This window comes from Petaurus breviceps, unplaced genomic scaffold, assembly GCF_028583685.1.
Source record: "Petaurus breviceps papuanus isolate PSGF00001 unplaced genomic scaffold, PetGlider_PUasm1.0 37, whole genome shotgun sequence".
NCBI lineage: Eukaryota > Metazoa > Chordata > Mammalia > Diprotodontia > Petauridae > Petaurus > Petaurus breviceps.
Window position 1 is genome coordinate 31,720,688 of NW_027186296.1, and position 19,328 is coordinate 31,740,015.

A 19,328-nucleotide genomic window follows, 5' to 3' on the forward strand; every position below is an offset into this window, starting at 1 on the left:
TGTGTGTGTGTGTGTGTGTGTGTGTGTGTGTGTGTGTGTGTGTGTGTAACAGACAGAGACAGAGAGACAGAGATAGTTGAACCAGTGTTTATGAGAATCACTTAGATGGCTGAATGGAGGGATGGTCTAGAGTGGGCAGTGACTTGTGGCAAGCAGCCCAACCATCAGGGTATTGCAATAATGCATGCATGAAGTAATGAGGTCCAGGGTGGTGGCAGTATTAGAGGAGAGAATGGGACATATCTGAGAGATGTTGACTTGATTGATGATTGTCATTTCTTTAACAGCAGAGAGTTGGGGTCACGGGGTGGGGAAGTTAATTGTTATGTACTTAAGAGTAAAAAGATTTAAGGCAACAATAAAATGGAATCACTTATGAATGAATAAAAATTAAATAGCAGCATTGAGGACCTAGCTGGACATAGCAAGGGTTTATAGTGGAACCAGGTGTTATTTTTGGATGATGGTTATGTAGAATGGATAATGGGATTTAACTTGGGTTGGACCAGCAAAATAATGCCAGGCCAATTGAAATCCTCATTGCCTATAGGATAAAATGTAAATTTCTTAGCCTGGCATTTTAGGCTGTCTACAATCTAGCTTCCTACCTTGGTTAGGACCAAACGTCCTAACCCTTCTTACTCCTTACTTTTGAATTTGAAGCAGTTTTAGCTGAAAACCAGAGGAACTGATTAAATGGTAACTGTGAAGGAGAATTTTTTTAAGCCATTAAGAAACTGTCAGGTCTAAAAGGCTGTGCTTTACAGTGGAAAGATCACTGACTGGAGTCAGAGGATATGAACACGTCACATAATATTTTTCCCATCTGTAGCCAAATTGGACTACAGCCCTTCCTAAGCTTGACACTCCCATCTCCTGTCTCCTGTATTAACAGAAGCCTTCTCATCTCAAAATCCTAGAACCCTTGAATCCTTGTCTTTGTTTAAAATTCAGGTCAGGTGCTACCACTCCTATAAAACCTTCCCTGATCCCTAGGATATCTTCTCTCTTACCTCAATTTTCTGCCTACAATACTTAAGTATGTGTCAAATCCCTTCAAATAGAACATATGTGCATTTTGTATTTGTATTCCCATTGTCTAGTATAGTGCTAGGAAGAGTAAGCACTTTGTAAATATGCAATGCATTGAATTCTTAGTGCTGAATATGGAGTAGTAATTGCTGAACACCAGAGGCTTAAATAATAACTGTAAACCAAGATTAAAGAAAAAAAGCCATTAATTATTTTTTTAATCCTAAAGATCAGGGTGGTACAGTGGAAAGATTACTGAGTTGGGAGTTAAAGGATCTGGACAAGTCATTAATCTCTCTCTGTACCTTAGCCCTGTCATCCATAAAGTGAGGACAAAGATGACCTCTGAGGTTCCTTCCAAATCCTATGATCCTATATGTTAGTCATATTCTTTCTTGTTACTAATTTTATCATGTCTTGCATTATACTGGTAGATTTCTGTTTTCTAGGTAAATGTGGAATGTTTACTTTTTGCAATTCAGAAGTCCTTTTGCTATATATTTTAGCTTACTGTGGATTTCATATTGTAATATCGTACTGGAGAATGCATTGCAGTATTAAGCGATAATATATAAGGCTATGAAATTATTCTGTAATAAAGAACACATATTGAGCTATCCGAGGAAGGAAATCATATTTCAAATAACTGGAGAAAACGTGTTTGTGAGTGTGTGCTTTATCTACGAAGTGAAAAGAAACCATCAGTTTTATGTCAAAGAATGTCCATTTTTCACCACGTTGTGGAGAATTGTGCATTTTTGATAAAGTGTTATAAGACATATACTTTTCTTTCTATTTCTTGGCTTTATCCAAAAACCAGTTAATTGTCATTTTCAGATTTGATACCTGTTATTTCCTGTAGGTTCCTCCATTAAATATTCTTCAAAGTTTTATTAGCTAACTTGTTTGTACTCCTTTTTAATCTAAATTTTCCATGTTCCCCCATGCACAGTTTTTGTATAAAGTAGGATTAATTAATATTTGCTGAATTGAACAGTTTTTTAAAGTTAGGAATACATCTGGAAGCCTGTTTTAGTGGAAATTTCTTTACTTAATTCTTTTTTAGCCCAATTTTCCATGAGGGTCCATCTTGTTTTTTTTCTGCCACATTGCTCTGGTCATCAGCCCTACCCTTTTACTTACCTTTAATCTTCCTTTTCTATTGGTTGCTTCCCTACTGTCTATAAACATATCCTCAATAAAGTCTCATTTGATCCTTACAACTACCTTTAGTAATTCTGATAAACCAATACTTGGGGGAAAAATGCATTTTGTGATGTAATTGAGGGAGTTAATGTGAAGAAAATCACAGGACGGTCTTTTTATCTTTTCAAAGTCTATTTCAGAATACACTAAAGCTGAGGGGATTGGCACACAGAAAAAAATCATTTTTTCCTCAGTCCTCTTAATTCCCAGTGTTGATGTTTTATTTATAGATTTCTTTTAGGTGTTCTAATGAGTTTCTGAAAAAAATGAGTCTAATAAACTTGAGATCCTTTTGTCTTTGAAATTCTCTCATAGGGAAAGATAGTAATCAGAATTGACTGTGTTACTAACATGGTCTAAATTTTTTTTTTAATGTAGAAGTGTTCCAAAGCCTAGCTAATAAGATAGCTTAAGTATTTCCTTCTTACAGTTTGGTACAGTGGAGAGAATAATGAATTTGCTGCCAAGGGACCTTGGTTAAAATGCTAGTCCTGTTACTTCTTGCCTTTGAGTAACAAGTCACTTAACTTGTGGGACTCAGTTTCCTCATTTGTGAAATGAGGAGATTGGACTCAAACGGCAACTAAGGACCTTTATAACTCTAAATCTATAATCTTGCTATTGGATTAAGTCCATTGATGCAATACTATGTACAGACCACCTATATGCATAGGTTAAATAAAACTTAATTTACAGAGCAAAAGCATTAGAATTAAGAGGGATTGGGTAAAAGCTTTCTATAGAAGGTAGAATTTTAGTTGGGGCTTTAGTTGGAACTTGAAGGAAGCCAGTGAAACCCAGAGGTGGAGGAAAAGCATTCCAGACATGTAGAAGAGTCAGAGAAAATGCCCAGAGCCAAGAGTTGAATCAGTAGACTGATCCATCCCTTCAGAAACAACCTTCTCAAATCCTCTGTTCTGATATTTTCCTAAAGCACAGGTCTGTCTATATCATACCCCTCTTCAATACACTACAAAGGCTCCCTAGAACCTCTAGGATCAACTACAAAATCCTTCATTTGTTCTTCAAAGCCATTCATAACCTAGCTAACCTCAATACCTTTCCAGTCTGTATATGTTACACAGCAACCACCTTACACATGCCCCTTGATCCAGTGACACTGGCTTCCTTGTTTTCCATAAACACTAATTCATAAATATGGCAGGAAGCAAAAAACCAAATAAATGCATCTATAACAACAAATCACTGAACTTAACCTGACTGTTGTAGGAAGAAGCTGTTATCATTACAAGATATGTCACATGTTACAAAATATACTAATCACATGTTACGCAAATAACACATTTAGTAGTTACTTTAAAATGGCATAGGATTCTAAAGCAAGCCAGAAGCCTTTTTAAGTATTCACTTGATTTACTCAACAGTATTCTTAATGCAGATTTCTAAATTCACTCCCTGGGTTTCTTTGAAATGGAGACATTCATCCAGTTTTAACCTAAAACTGTTGCAAGCTAAAGCTTCTAAATTAATTTACCAAATATATTTAAGGTGTCTCTTTGGAGAATAAAGTAGCCAGCACTGTAACACATAGCAACTGTTCTGCTAAGTGCTATAAAAACTAAGATACTTAAATTCAAAGACCGTAAGAGGAATCACTGCAATTTCAAGCCCTGATATTATATCTTCTATTAAAATATTTTTGGGGGAGAACTGTACCCCTGATTATGGAAACTTCATATATCAATGTGAATCACCAGTACAGATCCACAGTTGTTCTATAATTTAGAGAGTTAATTGGGGGCACCGAAAATATAATTAAATTATTCAGAGTATGTTTCAAGGCAGGACTTCAACTTAGGTGTTTTGGGTTTTTTTTTTAACCATTAGACAATATTGCCTCTTAAGAAAGTACTGTAACTCTAAAATTCATGCCTCTTTGAACAGTAATGCTATAAGCAAGTTCTTTGAAAGTTATATTTAATAAACCTCATTCCTCTTGACTTCTAAAACATTTGACACTGTTGACTACTATTTCTTTCCTGGATACTATTTCCTACCTTGAGTTTTTCTGACTCTAATCCTCTTACTTACCTGAGAAATTTATCACTCCTCAGTCTTCTTTGTTGGATTATTATCCATGTCCTGCCCTCTTACTTTGGGGAAAATCCCAAGGTTCTGTCCTAGGTTCTTCTCTCTACACTATCTCACTTTGTGAACTCATTAGCTGCTTACATCTCTATATAGCTACCATCTTTCTTCAGAGAGACTTTCATGTAAATATATATGTATATATGTATGTATTATATATGTGTGTATATATGTATGTATTATATGTGAGTGTGTATATATGTGTATATATATATATATATATATTCATTCATTCAGCTGCACTCTCTTTCTTGACCTCCATATCACTAGCTACCTATATGATATTTAGAATAGGATATCTCCTTAATATCTTAAACTGTCCAAAAAAGAACTCATTAACTTGCCCCCAAAGGTTACCCAGCCTCAGCACCACTATCTTTCCAGTCACCCAGGTTCACAAAGTCCATGTCATTCTGAGTTCCTACTTTCTCTCACTCCACATGTACAGTTAGTTGTCAAGTCTTATAAGTTGTCTTTCCACAGTGTTTGTCATATACATCCCTCTTTTCCATTCATCAGCTACTATTCTAGTATAGGCTGTCATGATCTGGGTTATAGGTGTATCCTTTTAATGTGTTTCTCTACATCTAGCCTAGATTATAGAGTGAGTTAGAGCATGGAGTCCAGCATTACAGCAAGGTTGTGAGCCTAGGTGACTGGGAAAATTGTGAATGAGGTATGACCTGAGAGGAAAAATAATGGTTTTTGTTTTGGATGTGTTGAATTTCTAATGTCTACATCCAAGAGGCCTTTGGAGATTTATTAGTATACCTCAGCAGAGTTTAGGATTAGATCTATGATTCTGGGAATCATCTGAATAGAGATAATGCTTAAGCCCATTGAAACTGATGAGGTCATCAACTGAGATAGTATTGAGAAAAAAAGAGAAGAGGGACTAGGACAGAGCCTTACCTTGGAACATCCACACTTAGACATGAGATGAAGAACAACAAAGGAGACTGAAAAGGAGCAGTCAGACATATTGGATTAGAACCAAGAGAGTACTATCATGAAAACACTAGTGGAGAGTATTCAGAAGGAGGAGATTGACTATGCCAGGGGCTACACATGGGTCAGGGAGGATCAAGAAGAAAAAGCCATTTGATTTGGCATTTAAGAGATCACTGGTAACTTTGGAGATGGCATTGCCAGTTGAATGATGAGTTTAGAGACCAGATTGAAGAGGGTTAAGAAGAGAGTGAGAGGAAAGGAAGGAGAGACACTGATTTTAGACTGCTTTCTCAAGTTTACTCACAGAGGAGAAATGGAGATATAAGATGCAAGGATGGTCAGATTAAGTGAGGGTTTGTAAAGGGTAATGTGGGCATGTTTGTAGGCAGTAGGGAAGGAGTCAGTAGATAGGGAGAGAATGAAGATAAAAATAGGATAATAGTGGGGGCAATTTACTGGAGAAGTTGGGGAGGTGAGGTGATGGGATTCTGGGGCATATGTAAAGAAGGGATTTGCCTTGTCAAGTAGAAGAGCTACTTCTTTAAGTGAAAATAGCGTAAATCAAGATGTAGTAAAGGGATATCTTAGCAATGTGAGATGAGGAAGAGGCGGGAAGAAGGAGCACTTAATGAAAGGTCTCAGTTTTTTTTTTCAATAAAATACAAAGAAGGGCCCTGGGCTGAGAAGATAATATTCTAAGGAAAACTTAAGGACAGAGGTGAAAGTTTGGAACAGCTGCTTTGGACAGAAAAATAGTGAATCAGTTAGGGAGGAGCAGAATGTTTGCTTTGTTGACAGTGAGGGCTCAATCAGTATGATTTCGTGATTTCCTTCAGTTCTGTTCAATAGGATATAAATAGTGAAGGAGGCAGATGGTGGATGTAACCTAGGTTTGGGGTTGGGCAAAGTATGATTGGTGATAGGAGAAGAGGACTGAACAATTAAGAATGAGGGATAATGTAGAATTGAGTTGAGTTCATCAATAGCTGAGATGGGAATGAAGGAAAGTGTAATCAAGTGCAGAGGTGACAATCTGGGAGAGGGGTAGAGAGAGTAGAAGTCATGATACACATGAAGGACAGGTTTAGGAGTCATAAGGCATAGGAAAAAATGGACAGTAGGAAATTATGATCAAAGAAAGGAATCTTAAATATAAACACTTTGAGATAATGGCAAGGGCAAGGGCATGACTATCTTTGTATAACTGAGATGCAGGGAAATAATAAGTTATGGGAATGGAGTAACTTGAGGAACTGTGGCATTAAGGCATATAAGAGGGGATTTCAATACATCAAGTCAAGTCAAGAAGCATTTCTTAAGTGCTAACTATGTTCCAGATACTGTGCTAATCACCTTGTCTGAAAGGATTGCACCTCCTGCTTCTTAGGATTCACCTTCTCCATAGGAAATAATTATTTTTCCAGCTTCTTATTTTTTATTTTTTAATTTTTAGATGTTTCTTGCAAATAACAGATTAAAAAAAAATCTAGGCTGTCACTCTGATCATATTGGATCATTTACTACATTACTTTAAAGCTTGAGTTAGGTTTATATTTTCCTCCATTTGTAAATCTGGTATTGTTTTTTCCCTCTGAATTAAATTTTTTTCCCCATCTTCTTTCAAGACAATATGTCCCCTTCCTCAAGTTTTGTTTAATCTACTTTAAGGCATGCCATTTCCTTATGCTTTCTTCTATGCATTCTCAACCCGTCATTCCCATCTACCAACTTTTTCCTTAGTTTTGTAGTTTTACTTAACTTACTGTTTTTTTCTTCCTTTTAGTTTATGTAATTCCTCTCATCTACATTCCCCTTTCCCACACTGTTAAGTACCTTCAAGTACATTCAAGGTACCTCCCCTCCTCTTTCTTCCAACATTGTTTATTTTGTTTGTTTGTTGCTTTCTTTTTCTGCACCTTTTTCTTTTTTTACATTTTTATTTAAAGTTTTAAGTTCCAATTTCTTCCTTCCCTTCCTCCCCTACCTCCTCTCTGAGATGGTAAGCAATCAGATATAGGTTATACATGTGCAGTTATATAAAACATTTTCATATTAGTCACTTTGTACAAGAAGACTCAAATAAAAAGAAAAAAAGAAAGGAAGTGAAATATAGCATGCTTCAATTTGAATTCAATCAATATCAGTTCTTTATCTGGAGGTGGATAGATAGTATGCTTCATCATTAGTCCCTTGGGATTTTCTTGTCATTGAACAGTATTGCTGTTACTTTGTTCAATGTTCTCCTGGTTCTGTTCACATCACTATGCATCAGTTCATGAAATCCTTTACAGGTTTTTCTGAAATCATCTTGTTCATAATTTCGTATAGCACAGTGGTATTCCATTCAATTACAATCATATACTATAGCTTTTTTAGTCATTCCCCAATTGATGGGCATCGCCTTGATTTCCAATTCTTAGACACCCCAAAAAGAGCTGCTATAAGTATTTTTATACAAATAGGTCCTTTTCCCATTTTTTGGATGTCTTTGGTATGTAGATCTAGCAGCGGTATTGCCAGATCAAAGGGTATACAGTTTTATAGTCCTTTGGGCATAGTTCCAAATTGCTCTCCAGAATGGTTGGATCAGTTCACAACTCCACCAACAGTATATTACTGTCCTAGTTTTCCCACATCCCCTCCAAAAAACATTTTCCTTATTAGCCAGGTAGATGTGAGGTGGTACCTCAGAGTTGTTTTCATTTGTACCTCTTTAATCAATAGTGATTTAGAGTATTTTTTTCCTTTGACTATATAGATAGCTTTAATTTCTTCATCTGAAAACTGCCTGTTCCTGTTCTTGACCATTTATCAATTGGAGAATGACTTGGATTCTTATAAATTTGACTATTTTAGAAATGAGCCCTTTATCAGAGACCATGTTTGTAAAAATTGTTTCCCATCTTTCTGCTTCCCTTCTAATCTTGATTGCAATGACTTTGTGCAAAAACTTTTAAATTTTATAGAATAAAAATGATCTATTTTACATTTTGTAATGCTTCCTTTTTTGGAACAAAAGAGTGTGAGATGTTGGTCTATACCTAATTTCTGTCATATTGTTTTCCAGTTTTCCCAGCAGTTTTTGTCAAATAATGAGTTTTTGTTCCAGAAACTTGGATTGTTAGATATATTATCATATATTTGCTTACTAAGATCATTTATTATAATGTAACTGGTTCCTAATCTATTCCGCTGATCCACCACTCTATTTCTTAGCCAGTACCAGATTGTTTTGATAGTTATTGTTTTATAATACAGTTTGAAATCTGTTACAGCTAGACCACCTTCTTTTGCATTTTTTTTATTGATTCCCTTAATATCCTTTTAGCTAAATTTTGTTATTTTTTTCTAGCTCTATAAAATAATTTTTGAGAGTTTGGTATGGCACCAAATAAATAGATTAATTTAGGTAGAACTGTCATCTTTACTATATTGGCTCAGAATACCCATGAGCAGTTTATATTTTTCCAGTTGTTTAGGTCTGACTTTATTTGTGTGAAGTGTTTTATAGTTGTGTTCATATAGTTGTTGGGTTTGTCTTGGCAGGTAGACTCCCAAGTATTTTATATTGTCTATAGTTATTTTAAATGGAATTTCCCTTTCTACATCATGCTGCTAGACTTTGTTGGTAATATATAAAATTGCTGATGATTTATGTGGGTTTATTGTATCTTGCAGCTTTGCTAAAGTTGTTAATAATTTCGAGTAGTTTTTCTGTACCTTTTTCTTTTTTGAAGGGGGGAGGGCAAGGTAATTGGGGTTAAGTGAGTTGCCCAAGGTCACACAGCTAGTAAGTGTTAAGTGTCTGAGGCTGGATTTGAATTAAAATTCTCCTGACTCCAGGGCAGGTGCTCTATTCACTGTGCCACCTACTCGCCCTATCTCTGCACCTTTTTCTAAGTATTTCTTTACTATATTCTCTTCACCAATTTCTTCTGTCTATTCTAAATTTCTATTGTTTGATTAATGTTCTATATACTTATTTATTACTTATTTAGCCTTTTTGTATTCCTCATGATATTACAGCTTCCAAAGGACCAAGATTGAGTTTCTTCTTCTAATCAGTTTCTGTGCTATTGTCTTATAGATCTTGCCCCCTCATTCTTTTTGTCTATTGTGCCTCACTCTTAGAAGTATCAATTCATGGGGGCATAATGAGGATAGAAGCATTGCTCCACTGTAGAAATTTCCCTGAGTCCCAAATTGTTTGATCTAATTCTACTCTCAACCCTACTCATGTGAAACTCCTCTCTGGGTGATGGTCGCCATTTATTTCCAGTAGGTTAGATTTCCGAAAGCACATCACTTTCTCAGAAGTTCTTCTTGAAACATCCCCCTCCCAATTAGGCAAATTGTACAGTCCCGTCCTTCTATTATAGAGTATCTCTCCTTCTGTGGGATGGCATCCTCTCCCATCCCCAATGAATTGAATTCTCAGCTTTTCTTTGCTCCTATTTCAGTCACTCCCTCCTTTCTGTCTCATCTATTCTCCTGTAGATCCTCCTCTTCTTTTTTTTTTTTTTTTGGCAAGACATTTGGGGTTAAGCAACTTGCCCAAGGTCACACCTAGTAAGTGTGTCAAGTGTGTGAGGCCAGATTTGAACTCAGGTCTTCCTGACTCCAGGGCCAGTGCTCTATTCACTGTGCCACCTTGCTGCCCCAATTCTCTTCTTGCTTTTTTTTTTTTTTTAACATGGATTTGATTAGAGTACATCACATATTCTCTTCTATCCTCCACCTCTTATCTTAACATCATTCTCTTCTGCAATTTAGATCCACAAAATACATTGATTCACCTGTGGGGGAGAGTTGCCACTCCAGCTAGATGGGAAGTTGTGGTATACTCTTTCTGTCCCCATTCTACCCCCATCCTCCATGAGTCTAGGAAGAGTTGTGTCCTTGTCTTGTTACAATAAGATGATGGGGGAAAACCCTCAGTAGAGTGGGTCCCAGAGCACAAGCTAGTGCTTCAGTTTGTGTACCCTCCTAGAGTGTGGAGGCTGGTGGCTCTCTCCACTGTTAAATCATAAGGCTGTTTTTACCTTATTGGACCTTTTTTCTTTATAGTCTTGTGGAAACAGCTATAGTTGTTCTACCTCTGTGCATAGTTTCTTTTGCGGGGGGGGGGGAGTTTTTTTTTTTTTTTTGTTAATGCAGACTGGAGAAAATGTCCTCCATCTTAATGATCTTGTGATCAGACTTTTATTAGTGGTTTTCCAAAAGATCATAACCTCTTTGAGAGTGAAGTATTTTTTGTTATAGAAGAAAGAACACCAACCTAAATAACTAATTACTTGACAATAGACAGCCATATCATTCTGCTCCTAAATTTTGATAGAAAATCTTGCCCTGCTCTCTCAATTTATTAACTCCTCAGAAATACCTGCCTTCTTCCTTTTCTTGTTCAATCTAATTGCTCTCTGTTTCAGCTCCATTATTTCCTAATCTGTTTCTATCCAACCTGGAGAAATCTCTTCTGGAGGATGAATTCCCCAAATATTCTGAGCAGGCAGGGTGTTGGCAAATGTTACTTTCTCTTCTCTGTCCCAGAAAGCTATAGATGGCACAGAGAGATTTGTTTTCAGCCCTTTGTAGTATTATTACCACAGCCAGATATCCATAAAATGTTAGAAATGGCTTTATATACAATACAAAGAAAACATTCCATTAGAGTGCCTTTGTATATATGTAGATCCTTTTATGGTTTTCAATTGTTGTTTCATAGACCTCTAGGTCACCTTCTTTGCTGTACCCTAACTCCTTTGTCTGGAAGAGCTTGTCTCTATGCTTTGTGGACTAAAAAAAAAAAAAAAGATAACCTTAAGTTCTCCCAAATTTTCTCTGAAGAACAGTCAAATAAGCCTGAGTTGAAATAGTACTATCTTTTAGTTCCACCAAAGCGAATTCGTTTTGGTTTCTCCCTTAATCATCTTTTAAAAATAATACTTTGTTTATCCCTGTCTTTTCAGAGTGGAAATATAACCTACCTACCCCTTAAAGAATGCATGGTAAAAAGATTTTTTTTCTTATTATTACTTTTGGTGATAATACAACTTTTAATTGACATTATATACTACTGTAGCATAATGATTATTTGCCTTTTCCTATAGACATTTATGATTCTGTGATGGAAACTTTGAGTGGAACTTCAACTTTTTGAGAATGTATAAATTATTATAATACTATTGTGGAAACAGGGAGTGTGCGAAAAAAAAACTTTAAAAATAAGATTGACCTTTTAAAAAACCTACAGTGCTTTATAAGATAAGAACTAGTCTAAAGGTGTTCAGATCAGATTATTTGCTAGACCCAGGTTTAAAGTCAAGTTTAGAGAGTCAATGAGGTATAAGTCCAGAAGCGAACTCCGGGCCTCCTGATTCTGGGCCAGCTTTACTCACAGCGCCACTTAGCCGCCCCATTTTTTTTTTCCATCTTCATAAGTAGATTTCATTACTTAAAATTTAAAATTGGGAGAAAATTTTTTTTCAGCAGCAGCAGTAGGTAACGATCTGTTACCTTTTTCTTTTTATTCCTATCACTGACAGTCATAAGAAAGTTACCCAAACTTAAAGGGTGAAAGAACTCTGTACAACTGAAATCATTAGTTTATGTTTAAAATAGCTCTATTTCCTCCCCCCCAAGTCACTGCATAAGCTATAATGAAAACAGGAAAATGTACATAACAAAAATAGGAACAAAATTTTTAAATTTTTAAAAAAATATATGAAAAAACAAAAATTATTACCTTTCCTGATATCTTCACATTCTTCTCTTCTGTGTACTTATATATAACGCATTGTTTCCTCGAATAAATGCATCCCCATACTTATTCTTTAGTTGTCCATTTACATATTCTTCTGTTTGTTCCAGAGCTATATTCATGTAGCCATCCAGGCAAGCCAGGACACCTTGGTAATCAATTCCAGAATTTAATGTTACTACAACCGGTCTTCCTATGATCTGCTTTAGGAAATCACTGGGAGTTTGCTTTCGTAGACTCATTTTTTAAAACCTACTGTCTTACTAAACAAAAACACTAGGGAAATACATGGAAGGGTAAGGCTCTCTAAATTATACCCATGGGGTTACACTCAGGCCACAACCAATAATCCAATGAGAATAAAAAGTCTACCAGGTCTGAAGAATAATACCCATCTTTGTGACTGTGGTCAAGGTCCTTTGTGTTCAGGGTCTTCATGACTGAATGGCAATAGGCTTATTAGTCAGCCCATTAGGACCCAAAGTTTGGTTAAAACAAATAATGTCTAAGACAAGCAACTTAATTCTCATTTAGTATTAGCAATATATTCATTTTGAGTGGGAGTATAGGGATCTTTTATTTTTCTAAAATATTTTATCTATAATCTTGTTCATATGTGTGATGTTTAATGGAATTCTTGCTGTTCATTTTGCTTATTCTATTTACTCAACTGAATAGAAGACATTGACTTTCCACAGATGAACCTACTCAGGGGTCATGATAATCAGCTAAGGCAACAAAAGTGGAGCTTGAGCACTAAGTTAAATTTAAATTGCTTGAAAGAGTACCCTATTTGTTTAAAACTGTTAATCATGATGTGGTCTATTTAATGTTTTGACAGTACTTCTGGCTCTTCTCATTTAACATGTTGGGAGACAGACTGGCAGCAGTAGTAAGCTGAAACCTGGTTGTATACAGAATGAGATTCATACTTGGAAGGGAGAAAAATTGGAAGTGCAAGCATGTGTTTTTTTTCTAAATAAAAGTCTGACACATTTTGGTTAAAATAGAACTTCATGCTGTGTTTGTAGGTCTCTGTAAATTTAAAGACATGTGATCATCATACTGGAACTCCTTTTTTTTTTTTTAAAGCAATTGGGGTTAAGTAACTTGCTCAAGGTTACAGGCCAGTTATTTTTGGGTGTGGTGCTAAGTATCTGAGCCCGGATTCGATCCCCAGGTGATCCCGACACTAGGGCCGGTGCTCTTCCTCGCTGTGCTACCTGGCCGCCCCTGGAACTCATTCTTAACATCATTCTGTGGGATAGCTGAGATCATTTCTTTTAAAAAATATTGATATTTTTTGTTTTTATGTCACCTTCATTTCAGTGAAGAAGTAAATAATAATGAATGAAATAATTTCAAAGAAGAACATTGAAAAAATGAAATAAAAAAGACACTTTAGTCACTGCTACATTATCACCCCCATGTTACAGAGGACATAGATTTGTTTTTTCTACTTTTTTTGTGGTATTATTGTTATGTCTTATTTCACTTTCCTCCATTAGAATATCGGTTTCCTGAAGGCAGGGACTGTTAATATTTCTACCATATATGCCTGGCCCATAGTAAGCTAAACATTTAATAAATGGTTGTTTATTTGACTTGACATTGCATCAGTTATAAGTCTGCCTATGCATCTCTGTATTCTTCATATTTGTTTTTTACAGTACAATAATACAGTAGAAATAATACAATAATTTATGTGCCATGATTTGTATAGCGGTACATTTCCCAGTTTATGCCTATCTATTTTGTTTCCAGTTCTTTGCTGCTGCAGAAAGTACATTAATACATATTTTGTTGTGTGCTATTTTCTTTCTCTCTTTGATCTCCCTGAGACATTTGCCTGTCATAAAGATCTCTGAGTTAAAGGGTGTGGTCCTTGTAGTCACTTTGTTAGCATAATTCCAAACTGCTTTCCAGAAGTTTGGACCAATTCACTTTTACCAGAATTGTATTCCTATGTTTGTCCTTTCAGAGTCCCTCCACCTATTCCCATATTTTGTTTTCATGACAATTTTCTGGGTGTGGAATGAAACCTTAAGGTTGTTTTGAGTTACCTTTCTCTAATTATTTGGAACTGGTTTTCATATGGTTTATGGTTTACTTTTCTTCTTTTGAGAACTGTTTAGTCATCGAGTATTTATTGCTTGTTGATTGAGAATTGTTTGTTCACAGTTCATTAACTACTTGTTGGGGAATGACTCGCTGTATTTGTGTTAGTTGCCTATATGTGTGTATGTGTTTTAATGTATGTATGTATGTATATAACACATACACACAAGCTATCTATGTTGAGCTGTTATAAGATACATGATAACATAACGTAGGATACATATATAAAAGTTTATTGTTCAGTTGTTTTTGGTAAAGTCCAACTCTTCATGATCCTATTTGGGATATTCTTGGTAAAGATACTAGAATGGTTTGCCCTTTCCTTTTCCAACTCATTTTATAGATGAGGAAACTGAGACAAACAGGGTTAAGTGACTTGCCTAGCTGTCTAAGGCCAGATTTGAACTCAGAAAGCGAAGTCTTCCTGATTCCAGTTTTGGCACTCCATCTTGATGCCCCATATATACACATATACATGTATATATATATAAGATATATTGACTTTATGTGAGATACCTTGGATAGGAGATCCTTGTCAGATATTTGATTAAAAGATTCCCCTGCCCAATTAACTCCTTCCTTTATCCTAATAGCATTGAGTTGTATTCATGAAAAAGTTTTTCAACTTTGAAATTGAAGTTTTCTATTTAATATTGTGATCTTCTTTATCCCTTATTTTATTAAGATTTCTCTTAATAGTTGATCAGGTGCTCTTGAAAGTTTTTTTATGGTGTACCTTTTAATATTCAGGTTACATATACATTTTAAGCTGATTGTGGTATATGATGTAATCTAAGAGTTCTTTTTCTTTCTTTTGTTTTTCAAATGATATTGACACTCAGGCTACCAGTTAGGGTGTTTTGACATGTTCCTCAGTAGCTAATTCTTACATATGCTTGACTTATTTGCTCCCAGTAGGATCTAAAATGTGTTACTCAGTGGGAAAAAATGCACATTTATATCTATATATACATATGTGTGTATATTTAGCCATTTCTTTCTAGCACTCAGCTGTCAAGTTCTATAGAATCCAAAATAGAATTGAACCATCGTGGACTGACTATTCTGTTAACAGGGTAATTCAGATCTAGTCATTGCTGCCTGGTCATTCCAGTGTCTTTGTTACTGACTGAAAGCAGCTGGATGCTGTTTGTTGTGTGTAGGATTTTCCACCAAGTTCCTTCCTGAAAGGGATTGCCTGAAAGGCAGCAAATAGAGAATAAGAGGAGGAGTTAAGGTACCTGCCTTCGGCCTGTTCTTAATCTAGTGTAAGACAAGGGGAGAGAGATTTTTCAAGCGTTATGAAGTCAGAGGAAGATCCTGAGGACGAAGAAAATATTGTTAGGGATCCGAGCTAAGCATATAATGCAGCAAGATGAGTGTCGAACGGGAAACATTATAAACAAAGGACCCAAACTTTTGGTTAGAAGTTTTGGCCAATTATTTGTTTTGTGTGAATGGCTGAGGTTTGTAACTTAATGCCTCGAACATAGTTTGCTGCTGGCAACAAGGAGTTCCAAGTCTTCTTTATGATGAGCTGTTGGTTTTCCTGTTCTGCTAAAAACAGAGTAGGTATCCCTATGATTTAGCATAACAAAAAGTTCTTTGTAAGGTTTTCCTGTTTGATTTGCTTAATACTACATTATGAATGCTTGTTAGCTTGTTTTATTGTTTTCAATCTGATTTAGCTGATAATAGCCTTACTAGAATAGATTTTGTTTTTGTGTAGGTTCTAGAGACTTAATACAGTAATCACTTACCAAAAATGAATTGTTTTTTAATCACTACTAATAATTCACATTTTTCTTAGTTGATTAGTAGAAATTGATATAATGAAATAACAATCCTAGCATCAAATTAAATTATAAATGGATAATACTACATTTTTATTTAGAAAAAATTCTGATTAACCTGCTTAATAATTTAGAAACCCCTACTGCCTATCCAAGCAGTTTTTAAAAATAATGTTGATGATTATTATTTTAAATTTGTTAAACTAGTCTTTCCTATTTAAAGCAGACTTTTTGGCAGGGGGCAATAAAGTATTTACTCTTTTTGGAGAGCATTTAGGTTACTATGAAAGACAGGGAGCTGACTTCAACCTACTCCTTGCCCTTCTTTTGGGGTTTATTTTTGGAGAAATAAGACATAGTAAACAAAGTATGTGAAGGTAAGTCAGTTAAAAAATATTGTTTGGATTCATGAGCTGAGACTAGAAGTCTTTTTATTATGTGTAAATATGCATTGTTAAGGCATTTGTGGTTATTGAATTTGATTTGTATCTTTAAAGAACCTAACAGCTTTACTGAAATGGAACTGTTCTTAATGAAGTTTAGAGATAGATGGGGAAGAAATATCTAGATACATTAGAGAAACAGCATTGTATTTAGTGGGGCATATAGCAGGGTTTTAGTTTACACTTAGTAAAATTCAGAAGGCTGATTTGACCAACATGTATAGAATAGTTCCATCTTGTGGTAGTTTCTTTTTGATTAGGAAAAGATCAAAGTTTTAGCCCAAGAATAATTATCTTAATGTTTTTCTCTAATCACAACAAATATTGTCACTTTTATAATGAAAATTAGTATGTGGCTCAAGCCTTTACTGGAATGCTCCATAAATAACAAAACTTTCCCTTTGTTCTCCTTTTAAAATTAATATGCTTAAGTGATCTTCTTTTGATTTTTTTTATAGTATCTAGATACAATGGATTGATATTTGTGTCAACTTAATGCATAAAGAAAAATTAAATAAAATGGCTTGAATAACTGTGTTGTGAGCACTATTAATTTACCTTGATTTTTATCATAAGAAAAATGCCATCTTGAATAATGTGCACAGCTGCCTGTTGCAAATATTCCCAAAATTAAGTAACAAACAAAAATAAGTTGAAAACTTTAATGTGTTATAACCTGAATCTTATTGCATTTGACCCAGATCTTTTGGGTTTTGTGATTTCCTTTAAACTTTAATGTCTCTAAGCTGTTTTCTTTTGAGAAGATGTGTAGGTATTTACAAATGTGTTAAGTGCCATTCTCTCTGTTACTGGCAAAAAATGTTATCCTCTCACAAATTAAAGACTTTTTAGTGGAGTATCATTTGTCTCATAAGAATAGGCTTTTATTATGTGTAATTGTAATTTGTAATTTTCAGCATACTGATAGCATAGAAATAAATTTTCATACAATAAGATATAGAAAATGATGCGTATTTGATGTACTCAGGAAATTTAACTCAATATATTGTACCACAGAATACCTTAACTTACATCATCATTTGGTTCCATAAAATCTTGACTTAAGGCAAAATAACATCATGTGAAAAGAACTGAGTAGAGCTAGAGTTGGTGGGAATTAGGGGAAGTGAACATCATGGAGAATTATAAATGTCTTTGATATTTATAAAGCATTTCAAGGTTTGCAAAATGCTTTATATACATAATCTCATTTGATACTTAAAACCCTGTGAGGGAGGTACCAGAGGCAATAATATCCTTATTTTACAAAGGAATAAAGGTGTGACTTAGAGAGATTAAATGATTTTCTCATGGTCACACAGCAAATGTCAGAGGTGGAATCAAACCCAGATCTCTCCTGACTCCCAAACTTGGATTTACAGTATCTTAACAATGTTAATGCAAAATGAGTCTTAGTTCAGGTGATATAGGTGGTATATCTTTACTGCTGTCTCACGTTCCTTGTGTCCTCTGAAAATTTTCTTACTGCTAATATGCCATATGCTAACTTTTATTTTTCACTTGTGTAGCAAACAACAGATTGGAACAAATATGATGACCGACTAATGAAAGCAGCTGAAAGGGGAGATGTAGAAAAAGTGTCCTCCATCCTTGCTAAAAAGGGAATCAATCCTGGTAAACTAGATGTGGAAGGCAGATCTGCGTGAGTATCTAATGATCCAACTACATTTTAGGTGGATTTGGGTTACACTCTTAGTAGGCAAAGTTAATAAGTGAGTTGCATTTATTAACTGTATGTCTTGGTTAGTATTTTAAATAAAGCTTTCTGCTCTTCTATATAGAATACTCTTCAAGAAAAGTATGTTTGGCTATTATATTTTGTTTTGCTCTAGATGTATAATTTTATTAGGGGAATTCCCTGCTTGGAAGCTACTTACAGTGATGCAGATCAACTACTGATCTATAATTTAGTCTTATAGAGGGGCCTTGGGGGTCAAGGGCTTGTCCATGATCACAAGAGGTAGTATATTTTTTCATGGACAGTATTTGAAACTAGGTCTTCCTAACTCCAAGGCCTACCATATACATCTACTATGTCATGGGGCTTCTTGTTTGACTAATGGATCTTCTGAAAATGAAAGTACCATCTAGATATACAACAATACTTAGGGTTCTTGGCTAGGTGAAGTCCAAGCCTCTCTTCCAGAGCCATAATTAGGAATTTATGTATCTGTTGCAAGAGGCAGGAAAGATGTCATAATGGATTGGGGAGGAGGGAAAGACAAAGTATGTTTCCTTTTACCTTCCCTACCCATCTATAGACCATCTAATAACTTCCTAGTTTTACTAAGTATTCTTGCTAATTGGGTGCCAAGAGCCTGCATGGGGTAGTGCAGCAGTGTCAAATTCATTTATAAACAGATTCTTGCTGGGTACAAATTGAATCGGAAAACCACAAATTAATACTTTGTTGTATTGTGTTTTTTTATTTTGTTAAACCTTTCCCAATTACATTTTAATCTGGTTCCTGCCCTGGGCATGGAGAGTTTTGCCAGCTGTGTGCAGCAAGCATGTGAGTTTCATACCTTAGTATAGTGGATAGAGGGCCAGCTAGTCTTAGTCAAGAAGATTTGGCTTCACATTCCACCTCTGACAGTGTAGCCCTGTCAGGTCAGTGCCCCACAGACCTTTCTAAGTCTGGAAGTGGCAGAATAGTTGGTGATCTGCTCTGGTAAAGGGAGTTTCTCTTCAGTAGTTTTCTGGTCCCTGGAAAGGGATGGCAATGGCCTATTGTACCCTCAGCTCAGGCTTGAAGGCAGTCAGAGGGGATATAATGGCAACGGTGGTTCCAGCTCAAATGAAGGTTGGCTGAGTAGTCTTACTCTATGTGTGTGTTGCAGGGGCAGGGGAGGGTCGGAAGTGGCAGAAAGAGGAGTGGGATGTCATTGGACCTTT

General features: G+C 35.5%; 1 protein-coding gene across 3 annotated transcripts in view; it reads left to right on the forward strand.

Annotated features, from left to right (window-relative positions):
- Positions 1 to 19,328, forward strand: part of UACA (uveal autoantigen with coiled-coil domains and ankyrin repeats) — a 111,487-nt gene that overhangs the window by 33,805 nt on the left and 58,354 nt on the right. For all 3 annotated transcript variants that reach the window (XM_069098183.1, XM_069098184.1, XM_069098185.1), the window contains exon 2: positions 17,942 to 18,075. In XM_069098183.1, the coding sequence (XP_068954284.1) occupies positions 17,942 to 18,075 (134 nt within the window). The remainder of the gene's footprint in view (positions 1 to 17,941; positions 18,076 to 19,328) is intronic.